Raw genomic sequence first — 17,019 nt, 5'->3', positions numbered from 1 at the left:
AAATAAATAAATAAAAAAATAAATAAATGAATTTGTTATATGACAGCCAAAGCAACAGAGGTTAAATGTTTTTATAATTTTAATTAAAAATATAAATAATCTATTCTATTATTTTACACTAAGACTTTTTTATATTTATTAAAATATATTTAATTAACTTTAAATTTTATAAAAACAAAATAAATTATCAACAAAACAATTTTAAAAAATAGATTTTTATAAATTATTTTTTACTTATGCATGCTTCGATTTTTATTTTCCAATTACAAAAATCAATATGTCGGATTTTAGAAGCGTTATTCAAAATTACCAATAGACAACGCACTCTGGTGACGTAAAATTATACAAAAAACTTGAATTATCGACAGTCGTTATTTTATCACAGTTGAAATCACAACAATAAAGTTAATCTTTATTTAACCTCTCTAAAAGTTGCGTCATAAGTGATAGAAAAAAAATAAATAATAAATAAAATAATTGAAAAATAAAAAATGTCTACAAAAAGATCAAACGTGAAAAAAATGCTGGACAATCAACAATCAGTGCAAGCAGTAGTGTTAGCTGACGAGTTCTCGACAAGTTTACTAACCCCTCTGCAGCACGTTTTCCCCAGCATACTGACTCCAGTGGCGAACATCAACTTGCTGGACTACATAGTGCTGACTCTAATCCGTTCAGAAATAAAAGAGATATTTATTTATTGCAGCAACCACATCGAGCTGCTGAAGAGCTACATCTCCACCAAAAGGTATGACGACATAACAGTATCTCTGATTCTATCTGACGGCTGCCGGTCTCTGGGCGACGCGCTCAGAGACATTGACATCAAGGGATGGCTCCGCGGGGACTTTGTCTTGATCCGCGGCGACGCGTTCATCAACACCAACCTGTCAACGCTGCTGAACAAGCACAAGGCCAAAAAAGACAAGGACAAGGGAATCGCCATGTCCGTGGTCTTCAGGAACATTGGCAGCTCCAGACACACCAGCTTGGCCTCCGGCGCTTGCTTCTGCGTCGTAAACAAGCTGACAGACCAGCTGATCTTCTACAAGCCCAGTCATCTGAAGCGGCACGAAAAGAAACTCCAGTTCGAGCTCAGCTGGTTCCTGGACCACGAGCAAATCGAGATAAACACCGGATTTGTAGATACACATGTCTACATGTGCTCCCAGACTGTACTATCTCTGTTTTCAGATAACTTCGACTTCCAGACTATGGAGGACTTTGTCAAGGGCGTGCTGCTCAACGAGGAAATTCTTGATGCCAGGATTTACCGGCAGATTCTTGAAGCGGGTGATTATGCGTTGCCGATTTCTTCCTGGCCGGCTTATCACACTCTCACCAGAGACATTCTTCAGCGACAGAGTTACCCGTTGACTCCTGACATGCTGGCGCCGTTCAATGATATTGTCTATTCGTCAAAAAGCACTTACAAGTACAAAAATTCTGCTCTGGCCAGAGGTTGTATTCTTAAAAATGACTCTATTGTTGGGAGCAACAGCCAGCTGGGCAACAACACCCTCGTAAGTCGATCTACCATCGGGAATAATTGCAAAATTGGAGACAATGTTGTTATTGACAATTCTTATATTTTAGACAATGTGACTATTAACGACAATTGTACCATTAAAAGTAGTTTTTTGTTCTCAAAGTGTAATTTGACTTCCAAGACTCTGGTTGACACCTGCATTGTCTCGGAGGGACTTGATGTACCCGAGGATAATTACAGCAGGTGTGTTTTAGAAGCTGATAAGGACAAGGATAAAGTTAAACTTGTCGAGATGGCTGACTACTTGGAGGAAGACAAGTTTGTATACTTCAAGAAATTTAGCGACCAGTATGACGAAGACAATGACAATGATGACATTGATGATGATGACAGCTCGGTCCTGGAGGAACTCAGCAGCAAGAGGAGCGGACAGTCTCCTGATGATATTCCTGATGACACTCATATATTCTTGACCGAAGTTATTGATAGTCTTCTAAGGGCTTATCAGGATAAACTCAATTGCGAGAATATTATCTTGGAGATTAATTCCTCGAGGTATGCTTACAATGTTGGAATCAGAGAGGTTACTTATAATGTTATCAAGGGGATCCTGCTGTTGCCGATGCATTACCTAGGGGAAGAAAAAATTCCTGTGGATAATACCAGTTATCATAAGACTCTCAGGGCCATGATTAATTATTTCACGCCGATTATTTTGAACTATGTGAAGACTGATGACGCCCAGGAAGACTGTCTGAGCGCGATTGAAGAAATTGCTGGCAGTAATGAATTTGTTATGAACTTCGCTCAGCATTTGGTTCATCTGTTTTATGATAAAGATGTTTTGAGTGAGGATAAAATTATTGAGTGGTATAATACAGACAATACCAATGATGTTGATGGATTTTATAATGAGAAGATACGAAAAGTTCTTCAACCTTTTATTAAGTGGCTGAATGAAGCCGAAGAAGACTCCAGTGATGAAGATTAATTACAAATATTTTTGTTTGTAATTGTAAAAAATTATTAACGATCTAGTTATTAAAATATACTCTTTCTTTATTTTTTTTTTTTTTTTTTTATTCATTATTTCTTCCAGGTTTATAATTTATTATTTTAGTTGGTTGAATAATGGAGAAAAAAAATGAGTAGAGTAACTGTAATTAATTTTTTGCGATAATAAAAACAGCAGACGTCTGAAGATTTTTTTTTTAACAAATTATTTGTTTGTTGAAATATTAAAACTGTTGATTCTACTGTTTTTATTATCTTTTTTTTTTAGCAAGCTAACTTTTGTAATAAATAAAATATTTTATTTGTAATTAGTGTAATTATAAATAAATTTTTTTTAAATTTACTCTGAAGTATTAAAAAATTTTTTTTTAATCATTTATAATGTCAAATAATTATTTTATAAAAATGGTAATTATATTTTTTATAATATTCTATAAAAAAAAACTAATAATTATAAAGTTAGCCAGCCGGCGTTTTTAATTTTTTAATTTTTTTTTTTTAATTAAATTTGAACAAAAAAATATTTTAAAAAAATTGCATGCATAATTTTTTTAATTTTCTACATGTGAATTTTTTAAAATAATTTTTCAATAAAAAAAAATTCTAAAAATTTTAACTTAATTTTTATAAAAAAAATTAAACTGGTTTGAAAGTGAATGTTGATATATATAACGGGCAAGGTATTTGAAATGATTAGTAGGATTTAAGATGGCGGACGGAATGTGTCAATCGTAATGTTTATATTAATATAAATAAATAAATCAAAAAATATATTGAATAAATAAATATAATGAATTTTTTACGAATGAAATAATAAAGTGAGTAATTGTTGTGACAGTTGATAAAAATGAATTATGTCAGCTGATTAAAACAATGGTGAATAAGTAATTAAATGCGTTTGTCACGTAATATTTTTATTAAATTGACACTTTTTGGAGCAATATTGCTCGCTGTATTATATTGTTTTCAAATATCAAATGGTTATTACTCGAAATTTAATTCACAAAATAAACAAAATGTTATTGTCAATGAAAATCACTCGACCACCCTAGACAATAATTTTAAAAATCAAACATATGTAAATAAATTTATTAAATCATTAGATAATACTAATAAATCAACAAATTACAATGTGTGGTGTATATTTACTAAAATAACTAATAATTCACCAATGAAGAGGAAATTCCGTATTTTTACTGACTCATTAATAAAATATACGTCTGTTGAAATAACTTATCATGTTATTACTGACAATGGAAGTAGGATAATTGCAGAAGGAATAATAAATAATATTATTTTAGCGTATAAAAAAACTATACAGGTAATTAAAATAAATTTTATTACTTATGATACTGAAATCAGCTGATAGCTGTCAATTTTTTTATTTTTTTTAAAAAATAAATTAGAATAAAAAAAATACTTTCATAAATTTCTAATAATAATTTTATTGCTATTAAATTATAAAAAAAAATTATGACAATAAAGTTAGCAACATCTAAAAATTTTTTAAATTTTTTTTATTGAAAAAATTATTTTTAAAAAATAAATTGAAAAAATTTCATATGTAGAAAATTTAAAAAATTACACATGTAATTTTTTAAAAATATTTTTTTGTTCTAATTTAATTGATAAATAAAAATCTAAAATTGTTGAATTTTAATGTCATAAAAAAATTTCTTGAAAATTAATTTAGTAGATATTTGATTGTTTTAATAATTTCTGTAACAAATAAATGATGGAAAAAAAAAATTTGTTAAGAAATAAAAATAAAAAAAAAATTGTCAAATGACTGCTAACTTTAATACTTAATAAATATTTTATTATAAATTATTAAAAAAAATTTTTTTTCTTATTTAGGTGCAATATTACGATGTACATAAACTAGCGTTACAGTTGGAAGATATTGTGTCGGTGATGTCGCCAAAGTTCAGCAGCAAGCCAGGAACTTACTACTCGGACGCGTTATTTTTCCTGTCACTGGGCCTGCACAGAATAGCGTCAGAACAGCAGAAGCTGGCGGTGATGCTCGACGTCGACACTAAATTCCGCAAAGACATAAAGGAGCTGTTCAAAGAGTTTGACAATTTTGGTCCCGATGCTCTGTTTGGATTGGCACCAGAGCTGAGTCCTGTCTACCGTCATGTGCTGTACTTGTACCGAACTCAGAATCCAAGCACTGAGTTTGGAGAAGCTTACTCTTCCGGAGGATATCCTGGGTACAACAGCGGTGTAGTTTTATTTAATTTGGAGAGGCTCAGAAATTCGTTGGAGTATGACCAGATTGTCAGTAGGGATATGGTTGAACATATAACTACTAAATATAGTTTTTTTAGGGTTTGTTAATTTTTACAACAATTTTATACTCAAATTAAGAGACATCTATAAATTTATATTAATTATTTTTATTTATTTTAAATAGGGACATTTAGGTGATCAAGATTTTTATACTCTACTTGGTATGGAAAGACCAGAACTTATTCACACCGTCGATTGTGGATGGAATCGACAATTGTGTACATGGTGGCGAGATCGGGGTTACGCGGATGTCTTCGCCAATTACTCACAATGTGATTCTGAGACAAAATTATGGCATGGAAATTGTAACACGCCTATTCCAGTCAATTAAAAATAAAAAAAAAAAAAAAAACTGTGATTACCGAAAAATAATTCCATTACAGGTACAAAAAAATCTTTTTATATTATCTATTGAATTATTTGATAATTATCAGTATTTATCGACTGCCATAATTTAAAATTGGTGCTTTAAAAAAAATGATTGTAACATTTTATTAAATACATTAATATATATTATGATTAAAATTGTTAAAGGCCAAAAAATACCTAATAAAATAATAATACTGTTATATAAATATAAAATTAAATAATTAATTTTATATTAATGCAATATTACAGCGTTAATAAATATATTTATATATTTATATGTATACATATTTAATTACAGGTTTAAGATGTATGACCATCACGTATTTTACATTATTATACTTATTATTATTTATCAAATATATTTTCCCGATAGGATGAAAAGAAGAAAACAAAAACCAATTGACTTATTATTTGTTTTACAAAATAAAATAAAACCTTTGGTCTCTTAATTAGAAAACTCAAGTACTCGCATTGATGTTAATTGGAAAAAAAAAAAAAAAAAAAAAAAAAAAATTCAACTTTGGTAACAATTTTTATTAAAAATTAACCAAAGTTTAGCTGTTTGATTATTTACTTCCCTATCAATGCAATATCACATTGAATTTTCTTAAAATATACAAGTGAGCAATGTTAAATACTGCGATAGACATTATAATAATAATTATTTTTACTTTGGACTAACGCATTCAGTACAGATAATTTATATACTTTATCGTGATTAAAAATATTAAAATCACGATTTTTTTTCTCACTGATGACAAAATTAACGAGTAAATTGGCACCGTTTAATACACTTTAATACAATGCAAGTACGCTAGTAAAAAAATTACTCAATTATTCTTTAATAATTAAAAAAAAAAAAAAAATTTAATTTAATACAATTTTTTTTTTTTTTAAACATAATATATAACCGCAGTTATTTCTCTCAAAGAAATTTTAATGCATGTAATATAACAATAACTAAGCATAAGCTATTTACAGCACAAAATTAATTAATATCAATTTGATTAGATTTCCACTGCTAATAAATTGCCAACTGTCGTTACAATTGAGCTTGACAGTAACAACTAAACTAAATAATAAATTTAATTACACAATAATTACAACTCGAGTCAACAAATCGCAACTTACTGGCGCTTGTTTAATAAAATAATAAATATCTAATTTTTTTTTTTTTTTTTTTTTTTTTAAATCGCCGGCACCGGGGCTCGAACCCCAGCAAGTCTCACCCGACTTTCTATCTCATTACAAAAATATATTTATCTATCTTAAAATAAATTTAATTAAACAATATACAACAACATATTAATTAAATTACAAATAATTAATTAATGAAAACAAACAAAACAAAAAAAAATTGATAAATTCAAGAAACAGTGCTGACGTTCCTCAATTTATCTCGTCCAAAACACCGAATAGACTCCAGCAACTGATCACGGGAGTCTTTACCAACCGGCATCGACAGGGGCCTGGCACTGCGACAATTATTATTCTTGAGCGTCACCCCAGTAATAATCGGCATCGTCGGGGGAGGTGGAACCTGAGACCCAATTTTATTGGGGTTGTTTTTGGCCTCGTTCAATTGAACTTTGAGCCCCTTGGGAGCCGTCGCCGGGCCGTTTAGCTTAGTAATGGTGTTGTTAAACTTTTTGTGGGCATTAACAAGGTGGTGGTCGATGTCAACGACAGAGGTGTACTTTTTTACCAAGCCATTTGCTGTGGGAGGTTTGAAGGCTCCATTAGCCGTAAACATTTTAATTGGAATTTTATTAGCCGGCTCACCAACACTGGACCTTCCGTCAAAAATATCCGAGTAACGATTAACGCTTGTGCTGGAATTATACTTAGACGTTTTAGATCTTAAATTAACTTTACCGAAAGCTTGAGTTAGTTCCTTAAAATTAACCGGTCTGGTATCAATTTTATTATCATCATCATCAGTGACTTTAAATTCCGGTTTGTCATTATGAGATTTCTTCAGTTCGACATTTGTTACGACCGGTTTGTCCTCGTCTTTCGTTTTCGTATGTAATTTTGCAGTATTAAACCGCTTAAATTCCGAGTCTTCATTATTAACATTATTATTATTATTAATATTAATATTAATATTATTACCAGCAGAGAACGCATTTACTTTATTATCGCCCCGCTTAACAGATACCACATTATCATTACTAGTAAGATTACTCTTGATATTCTTTGGTAAAGTTTTAACATAATTACTGCTAAAATTATTAGAACTGACATTGTCACTCGGGCTGTTTAAATTAACGAGTGTTTTATTACCGCTGGTATTTGTATTTGTGCCAAATTTATAATCAGTGTCCATTTTAATCTGCACATTAGCACGAGGACGTTCCGACCAACTACCGAGACTTATTGCCGGTGGTCCAGTGTACTTATAACGTTTTATCTCCTCCGGGTCTGATTTCCGTCCTGGAGATTCATTTTCCCCAGATTTATCATCGGCATTCAATTTAACTTGACTTACTTGTCCGGATTTATCATTAATCTTATTCTCACCGACTTGTTTATCATCCTGAGTGCTTTTTAATTGCGGCAAAATACTCTTCAGTAGCTGAACGGACTGCAATTCACGTTCTTGGGGATTTTTGTTCAATAATTTCGAGTAATTAGCCGTCTTGGTATCATCTTGGTTGCCGTTATTTTCCCAAGTGTTGTGATTTAAATTAGTGACACTTGTCGCTTTGATCATATTACTGCTACTGTCAACCACATCAATGGTCTTGCATTCCCGGTACTTTGAGTTGTTTGTCAAAACAATGTAGCTTTTTGAACGGTGCACTGGGTTGGTCAAAAATTCTTTTTCCTTGTCGGGTAATTTTTCTTGTTGAACTTGACACTCTTTATTATTATTATTATTATTATTATTATTATTATTATTATTATTATTATTATTATTATTATTATTATTATTATTATTATTATTATTATTATTATTATTATTATTGAACTTGGATATTGAATTACCATTAATATTTCTTGACAACGTCGCAAAAGTTTTAACAAATCTCTCCTCAGCGCGATTGACATTTTTTGGCGTCGAATCTTTAGCGTCAAAAATATTCAAGCTCTTCTGTCTCGCGTAAGTCGTGATAGTAAAATTCGGCAAAGTATTTTCAATCGGAGCAACTTTAGGCGTAGATGTTTCAATAGATGATTTTCTTGAATCTTCAGATGACTTGCTAGTAGCTTGATTCAGACAACCGTTTTCAATCTTACTCTCCAATTCAGTGATTACATTTCTTCTCAACTCGACGTTTTTATTGTCCAAAGAACTCTCGCTTTTTGGCTTTTTATCCTCGAAATTATCTGGGACGCGGTCTATTTTCTTGACAGCTTTGTCAGCAATATCTACATCAATGGCAATTGGGTCCTTGAATGCTTCAACAGAGCGCAATGTTATTGTGTCGTAGCCGTCGTACTCCTCAAGCGATCCTGTCTCATCGCGAAATGCAGAAGGTGGGTCTGGCAATTGATACTCCCAATCAGTCCCTGATAAATCTTCTCCGTTTGCTGATACATAATCAGACGTGTCTTGCTGTGAATTAAATGTTGAATTTTGCACATCTAAATTTTCATTACTATTATTATTATTTTTATTATTGTGAGATGAATTATCTTGAGTTTTATTTAATTCAACGGCGTAGATTTTTTCCGGATCAGTGGGTTTTATTTCGCTGGACTTAGCTCGCTCCTCAGACGGAATAACGCTGGCCAGAGTTGTTGATACTTTTTCTAGCAGACGATCGATTTCGGTTTGACTTTCATTCCCTAAAAAATAAATAACTTTGTATAAGTAAGTTAATACAAATAGACAAAAAATAAATTGAACAAGTAATAGGATTTATGTGTTATAAAAAAATAAAAAAAATACCGGATTGACTAAAATTGGAAAGTAAGAGAGCAAAAAAAAATTTACATACTAAAAAAAATTTTAATATTATTTAAATTAAAATTATAGTTTTTTTTAATTGTTAACTTTTTAAAAATTAAAAAAATTTAATTAAATTTACAACCATAGTGCAGTAAATTAACTTGGAAATTTTGAAATCTCATGCTGTATTGTCGCAAACTCTCCATTAAGGAGAATTTCCGTAATTCTTCTATATGTAGTTGATTAGTTAGGAATTGGTTCAGGATCTATCTGTTTAAAATAAAAGACTCGGTGTTGGGGTGAATAATTGTGATTAATTTATTCCCCAAGAGGAGAAAACTCTAGCAATTGCTAGAGAAAAACTCCTCGAAGATGTTACAGTTGAGAGATATGTGAATGAATATGTGTGTTGATATGAATGTATATATATGTTTGCACTGCTGTGCAATGAGGGATGAGAATAGATCTCAGCCGCCGTTAGGTTATTGTGGTTAACCGTCAACCGTTAATATCTCAGTAGAGATGTAAAATGTAATTATGATCAGAAAGGATCGTGTGTTTGTAATCGGAAGAGAATTGACTGTGTGTTTAGAATGGTTTGAAAGAACCAGCAGGTTCAAGTATTGAATTTGATCGCTGGGATCGAGTTGTGTTATAAGTTTGATCGCTGGGATTGAATCCTTGATCGCTGGGATCAAGTGTGTTATAAATTTGATCGCTGGGATCGAATCCTTGATCAGTGGGATCAAGTTATGTTATGATCCGAGAGGATCGAATTATTTTTGATTTAAATGATTTGAATATTTTGTTTAAATTTGTTACAAAAATTTTTAAATATCTGCAAAATTGATTTTTATAATAAATACATCTAAAAAATTTTCACTAATAATTTTTTAAAATGTAAATTTTTTCATAATAATTTAATTACTATAAAGTACTAAAAAAATTTCTCAAGTCTGTCAGCTTTAGTGTCATTAAAATTAACAGGAAAAAAAAAATAAATAAATAAAAATGCACAGCTTTGAGCAATAAACAGCCTGTAAAAATAATAATATAAATACACAAAGTTAGTGTTAGTAGGCTAATGACATGCACCTGCTTTCCCTGTCTCTTGACTACGCTCTTCCCCTTCCTCGGGCTGGGTAGAGTGTGTTAAGTTTTCCATAGGTAGACTTAAATTAGTGCCAGTGATTATAAATGGGTGATATTGTTCTTGGTTAGGCGTGTTGCTGCTAGACAATGCATTCCAAGGGCTTTCTATGTCCAGTTTTGTTCTACCAGCAGCTTCCATATCTGGCGATCTCGAGGAGAGATCCGAATTTAATGCACTGGAGCTCTTACTAGTTACACCAGCAAGATTTAAAGTTACAGGGTCATAATTTTCCTTTATTTCTTCCTCAGCTTCTTCAGATTTGTTTTTTATTTTTGACTCCTCTTGATCATTGTCTTCGTTAGTCGTCGGTAAACTTTGTTCTACTTCACTAGCGGTATTTGCTGACAAAGCGGAGCTTACACGCTTTGGTACTACTGGCCCTTTATTACGTGGTTTAGGAATAGGTGCAATTCCAGCTGGAGAAAAAATATAAAATAGCCATCACCAGTTTTTTAAATTAAATAAATAATGTGCAAGACAATTAAAAAAAAAAAAAAAAAAAAAGCAAGAGGTAGTAATAAATGCTGATAGTTTTAGATGAAATCTAAAAGCAGGTAATTAAGCAAACAGGAAAAGACATTTCAAAAATATCTATTTGCAATTATTTTTATTACGTACTTGTTAATTACGCAATTAAAAATAATTATTAATTAATATTTTTGTCGGAAGATATTTATCGATGGAGATAAAAAATTTATTGTAAAAAAAACAATTGTATTGAAAATAATAAATAAAATTGCAGTTATTAAAATAAATATTGACGAATTGAATAAATAAACGATAAAATAAATGAAAAAATTATGTAAATTAGGGATTTAAAATACCGTTTGTCTGAATAATAAAATAAATGAAATTAAATTAAAAATAAGTTTAATTAAATTGATAAATGATAATTAAATAAAAATTCAAACAAAAAATTCTTCAAGCTTACTGTCTAATATAAAATTCAATCTATTAATAAAGTTATTCCAATTTTCATTAGACTCCTGGCGGCTGACCAGACCGGGAGGCGGTGGTTTAAGTATGCTCAATTTATTATTAATACCAATATTAACATTTGATTTATTAGATAACGGAAATGACGGGATGCCTTTTACATCATTGAGAATAATGTCTTCAACAGCATCAACCGGTGCTTTTTTAATGTCAACAAGTTTCTCAGTGATAGACGGAGGTACGGTGTCTAAAATCTCTAAATTACTCAGTCGCGATGATGAATTGTTTTTAAAAACATCATACTCAGATATTGAGTTTGACTTTCTCGTTCTCATTCCACCGGGATTTAATAAATTTAATAAATTATCATTATTATTGGCTGTTTTAATCTCCGGATCTTCTTCTAATTTAAGGTCACTGACACCTACAACTCGATCTTTGCTCCTCAGAGCTCTCTTCTGATTACAATTGCTTGAATTTAAGCTACGTGAATATTTAACCGTCCACCTATCACTGTTTTCTTTATCTATATTTAATTTATCACTTGTCCGGTTTATCATTCTACCATTTGAATTTTCTATGTTATCTAATTTGATGTTAGATATTTTTAACAAATTTTTTCTTCTATCTTGATAATTTTTATCTAATTTTAATTTAATCTTGTTATCAATTTCAAAATAATTAAACTTATCTATTGATTTTTTGCCAATATAATTATTATTATTTTTAATTTCTTCATCTTCATAAATTTTTTCATAAGAATTTTGTGATACGAAACTAAAAGCTACTTCATTATCATCAAAACTGCTTGTACTACGAACAAACTTACCTCTTTTAACTCTAGCCTCTAAATAATTATTTTCTTGGTATACTGATAAAGCCTCAACAGGAGCAGGAGGTGTCGGTAATTTTTCAACAGGAGTGGAGGATTTTTTCTCAATAACTACAGATACTTCAATAGGTATTGGTGCTTTTTTGACGAGCTCAAAAGCATCTATTTGGTTACTGTCTTTAGACAATTTAACAAGGTCCCGTTTAGGAAAACTATCAAAATTGAAATCCTCGATGGTCTTAATAGTATGACTGCCAACAACAATGTCTGAGTTTGCTTTCGAGTGAGTTTCTGTTTCTGACGCAGCAATATCTGACGGAGGCTTTGATACACCCATGTCCGAAGTTAGAGACTCTTCTGAGTCAACAATACGTTCCAAGGCTTGTGATGATATCGCCGAGGACAGTGGCCTACTCACCGGCGGCTGAGGCGCTGCTCGTTTCTTTCTAATACCTTTAACAAAAACAATTATTATTATCATCAATAAACATCATCATCAATTATTAATGCTTTATCATTTATCGTTAATTATAAATTTTATTAACTCACTTGAATTCGTTTCTGATTATGCAAACAAATTAATTTTATTATTATTATTATTATTATTATTATTATTATTATTATTATTATTATTATTATTATTATTATTATTATTATTAATTGAAAGTTTTTTTTTTAATAAAATTTAATGCCCTTTTTAATGAAATTAAATAATTATAAAAATATAAAATATTTATAGTTTAAAAAATTTTTTTTCTCAATTTAAAATTGAACAATTTAATAAATTAAAAGAATTGATTTTTAAAAATTTCTTTATGCATATAATAATTTAAATAAAAATAATTTTATAAAATAAAATTTCAGGATTATTATAAAGGACATTACTTATCTATAAAACTTATATAAAAATTTTATAATCAACATCATTACATTAATTAAATAAAATAAAATAACTAAACTAATTACCAGTTAATTAAATTAATTAAATATAATTAAATAAAGAATAAAAGTAAGCCTTACCAGTAGAGCTTAATGATGTATTACTATTAGCATGACTAAGCCCACCAGAACTAATCGCTAAATTACAGAGGCTCTTGCTGGCCTGGGAAGTCAGAGCAAGTTTTCGCGGCTCCAACTTGCTGCTGGGCGGGCGAGCTCTCCTGGGCAGAGTTTCCGGCATTCTACCAGCAGAATCCGGATTATCGCTGAGGACTGAAGCCTCGTGGTAGCCAGAGCTGTCGCTGCTATTACGACTGTGAGTTATTACCAGCTTGTCCTCAGTGGTCTCACAATCTTTGTTATTAGTCTTGGCGTTAACCACATCGTTTTCCCTCGACGCAGATTGACGAGTCGGAGGGTTGGGCGCAGGTCGTCTCTTTCTCAGTGGCCTTGTCGGGACAGGCGCGACCATGGGACTTATGCTTCTTCCAGTGTCGTCGCTTCTCGCGGGAGAAACACTTCTCGCCCCGTAACTCCCGCTCTCGGTGCTCATCGACGAGTTCTCTTTCGAGGATTTCCTGAACATGAAACCAAAGATACTTTGCTTCGCTTGATGACGTCGTCGCTCCTCTTGACGCTGCAGCACCATTATGTCCTGGGAACTCAAAGCTGAACTCAGACTCTGGTCTTGCTTTGCATACAAGGTTACTTCTTGGAGTTGGTAATCTTGCAGAGATAATGACAAGTCCAATACTTCTTTGTGGTTACCTAAAAAATTACAATTTTTTTTTTTTAATTCATTTTTTAAAAATTTAATCATTGAAAAAATTTACAGGTTTATGTTATAAAAAAATTTCAGTTAAAATTTTATTTTTTTTATAAAATAATTTTTTTAACTTTACATCTAAATTATTTTACCCTTAATTACGCATAATTCTAAAATAAATTAAAGCAAAAAAATTAAAAAAAAAAAATTGCATCCTTAAAAATTCTAAAAAATTATAAATTCAATTTTTAAAAAAAAAATATCAATCAAAGTTAAAAAAAAAAATTTCTAGGCCTGGTTTATTTTTAAAATAATGAATTATGATATTTATTATTTTTTAAACATTTATAATTTTATATTTTCACAAAGAAAAATGATCAAAATTTTTTATTACAAATAAAAATAATTTTTTTATATAATTAAAAAATAGAAAAATTTTTTTAATTTATTTTTATAAATATTTTATAATCAAGTTTTTAAATTATTATTTAAAATTTAATAAATTTAATTTTTATATACATTTACATAAGTATAATTTTTATAAAAAAAATTTTTTTTTTATTTATTTATTTGATATTTTGACATAATTCAACTGTAAGTATTTCATCGCTAATAAAATAGTTTATGTTCAATGGATATTGGATAAAAAATAAAAAACAGATATAAATGGCTTCTGAAACCTTATAAAAATCTGGATACATGTGTTGGTCAAAGTTAAATATGTGTCTTTATATTTCAGGAACATATACAAGGATCCATTTATTTAATGTGTTAAGAAATAAAGGAGCGAACAAGTTGACAGTAGTACCCAGTGTCTCATTAGCGATAATGTTGAATGTATTCAGAGATCGTTTTGCAGAATGACTTAGCAAGTGGTGAAAACCGTCTGAGAAGATAACACATGTGTCATTTAATTTAAAAAAAAAAAAAAAACCCACTAAAAGTATCCGGAGAAAATTTATAGAAATCACCATGAAATTATTTTATTTTTTGCTGGCTTTAATGACGGCTGTTAAATTTTTATTTCTTCCTTGGTTGGCTAAATACAGAATACTATTTATATTACTATTTAAAAAAATTTTTTAAAATCAATTTGATTGACGGGTTGAAGGTTTTTTGGCTTACATTTAAGATAAAATCGCTTAATAAAAAAGTATGTAGGTAATGTAAGCGGTAACGAGAATGAAACTGATAACTCTCGGTGCATCTGAAAGTATCGCCAGAAATGGAATTAATAATTCGAGTGAAACTTCTTAAGAAAAAAAACTAATGAATAGATTTTTATCAGCGCCTTTTAATAACAATAATAAATAATTATTTGCTTTGAGAATTCTTGTGAGAATAAAAATAAAAAAAAAAACTAATGACAATTAGAGAACAATTAGATGAATAAGTTAGATCTAAATGACGTTTTATAAGAACTATAATGTGTAAAAATGAGGTCAATAGACTTCTCAACTGTAAATTACTTACATGAGGAAATTGCATAAAATCACTTGTGTTCTCTATTTGGAAACTTTTGTATTTTTACCACACAAATATATATCTATTTATTTTCATGTGTGTGTAATTGAGTCAGACAATTCATCGTACATTAACAGTGTATTTAAGAGTACAAACGATCTCTTAGAGATAATAAGTAACAATTATTGCTGATAATGCAACACAGAATAAATAATAAATTTTTTTATATAAAAATACCTATGACGAGGTTTTGTAATAACACTGAACAGATAAGACTGCTAATGTGTTGTTGGATTCTTATCCAAGAAAAAAAAAATTATTATATTTATAATTACTAAAGATAAATTTTAGTTCAAAAATTCAGTTTGCTGATAAATTTTAAATCCATTTAACAGAAGCCATCGAGGTATGCAGGAGCGAGAAGTTGTTGTTTAGTTGGCTGGAGGAATGAAACGCAGAATGATCAGGAGAAAATCACCGGGTTCGCAATAACATCAACCTAGCGTAGCGTCTATCTGCTAGCATCTCTAGATTAACCGCATACCGGTTATTTCCATTTACAATCAGCGACTTACTCTGTCCAGCAGCAACTTTTCTTCTTCTTGTTTTATACTCTATTCTATTCCCTCTTTGCTTTGCTCGGACGTGAAGATATGATTAATTATTCTTCCCGAGTAAACTCTGATGTTAGTATTAGAATTATTATTACCAGAGAATTTTAAAATAATAATTTAGATTTTATAATTTAACCGCACGATTTAGTAGACTAGAATAAAAGATTATGTTTATTATCTAATATCTCAACCTGCTATTTATATTAGCGGCTCTTATGATCTTTTTATTCTTTTTTATCCGATCCAACTCGTTATGCCAAATAAATTATTTTGAAATATTATTTATTGATTATCTTATGTGATAAAATAACTTAAATGACATCAGAGATCAATGAGATTAATTTTATTGGCTGATAGCACGTATATCTTTTTTAATTAATTTATTTATTATTATTATTATTGACAGTAAAAAAAATTTTTTTTTTAATTAAAAAATTTATTTTTATTTAATAATCATAATAATTTAATTTTTATAATTTATTATTATTATTATTATTATTATTATGGACTTAATAATAATGACTGAAAAATTTTTTATCTATATTATTAACAGAATAAGAAAAATTTTGTCTCCAGGATAATCATGCGATAAAATCGATTTTTTCAGTGAAATTTAGTGTCATACATAATTAAGAAATAACCTTGTATCTTGTGAACTATGGACATTTTTAAAGATATAAGCTCATCCCGATGTTACACTCACCGAGACCTTTCATTTGAGTACCCACATCAATTTTTCATATATTTTATATATTTATATATATTAAATATACAGGGTGTCTCAGAAGTCGTGAGCCACCGGACAGGGTGTGGTAGAAAATTGGATTCTGAATAGAAAAGTCCTTTACCATTTTTCGATCAGACCCATAGAAAAATTACTACAAATTTATGAAAATAGACCAATGAGGAGCGCGGTTTAGCGGCAGAACGGTAGGCGCAAGAGCGAGCGAGTGGAAGCGCGACAGGCAATGAGTGCGCGCTCGCTTGCACACGTGTAATATCATTGCTCAGTTATAGCGGGATGCCCGCATGCAATAATAATGATCAATGATACTCCTGTAAATAAAAAAATTAATATTAGAAAAATCATCCCATAGACAGCCCCATAAAATAAAAAATGTGCGATTTTTTGATAATTAAAACTCAAATTTTCGGTGTCACCGAAAAATGAAAAAAAAAAAAAAAGCCAACAGTCATATTCAATGATACCCCTGTAATTAAAAAAAAAAAGAAAAGTTATAAAAGTACCC

General features: G+C 29.9%; 3 protein-coding genes across 7 annotated transcripts in view; 2 read left to right on the top strand and 1 right to left on the bottom strand.

Moving 5' to 3' along the window:
* The first annotated feature begins 386 nt into the window (after positions 1–386).
* Eif2bepsilon (eukaryotic translation initiation factor 2B subunit epsilon) lies at positions 387–2,797 on the top strand. Its single transcript, XM_074255493.1, has one exon. It carries the CDS (start codon positions 492–494, stop codon positions 2,478–2,480), a length of 1,989 nt encoding a protein of 662 aa, XP_074111594.1. The 5' UTR covers positions 387–491; the 3' UTR covers positions 2,481–2,797.
* Positions 2,798–3,199: 402 nt separating this feature from the next.
* Positions 3,200–5,150, top strand: Xxylt (Xyloside xylosyltransferase). The gene is made up of 3 exons (XM_074254255.1): positions 3,200–3,824; positions 4,361–4,837; positions 4,923–5,150. Exons 1-3 carry the CDS (start codon positions 3,396–3,398, stop codon positions 5,127–5,129), a joined length of 1,113 nt encoding a protein of 370 aa, XP_074110356.1. The 5' UTR covers positions 3,200–3,395; the 3' UTR covers positions 5,130–5,150.
* Positions 5,151–5,653: 503 nt separating this feature from the next.
* LOC141534718 (uncharacterized) overlaps positions 5,654–17,019 on the bottom strand; it is a 44,481-nt gene continuing 33,115 nt past the window's right edge. For 4 of the 5 annotated variants that reach the window (XM_074254248.1, XM_074254249.1, XM_074254250.1 and 1 more), the window contains 4 exons: positions 13,007–13,693; positions 11,984–12,439; positions 10,161–10,634; positions 5,654–8,962 (listed from right to left, as the gene is read on the bottom strand). In XM_074254248.1, coding sequence (XP_074110349.1) covers positions 6,534–8,962; positions 10,161–10,634; positions 11,984–12,439; positions 13,007–13,693 — 4,046 coding nt within the window. In that variant the 3' untranslated portion in view covers positions 5,654–6,533. The remainder of the gene's footprint in view (positions 8,963–10,160; positions 10,635–11,983; positions 12,440–13,006; positions 13,694–17,019) is intronic. The other variant, XM_074254252.1, reaches the window with a different exon arrangement.

The sequence above is a fragment of the Cotesia typhae genome, unplaced genomic scaffold, assembly GCF_013202065.1.
Source record: "Cotesia typhae breed Kobodo isofemale line unplaced genomic scaffold, CoteBio_Ctyphae scaffold_13, whole genome shotgun sequence".
Taxonomy (NCBI): domain Eukaryota; kingdom Metazoa; phylum Arthropoda; class Insecta; order Hymenoptera; family Braconidae; genus Cotesia; species Cotesia typhae.
The sequence above is the reverse complement of the archived record's forward strand: the minus strand, read 5'-3'. Positions and strand labels throughout refer to the sequence as shown.

Bases quoted from the DNA above. Each gene is read 5' to 3' on its own strand.
- Eif2bepsilon (XM_074255493.1), top strand. From the start codon at position 492: ATGTCTACAAAAAGATCAAACGTGAAAAAAATGCTGGACAATCAACAA.
- Xxylt (XM_074254255.1), top strand. From the start codon at position 3,396: ATGCGTTTGTCACGTAATATTTTTATTAAATTGACACTTTTTGGAGCA. The intron at 3,825-4,360 runs GTAATTAAAATA...TTTCTTATTTAG, and splicing joins CGTATAAAAAAACTATACAG to GTGCAATATTACGATGTACA. The intron at 4,838-4,922 runs GTTTGTTAATTT...TATTTTAAATAG, and splicing joins CTAAATATAGTTTTTTTAGG to GGACATTTAGGTGATCAAGA.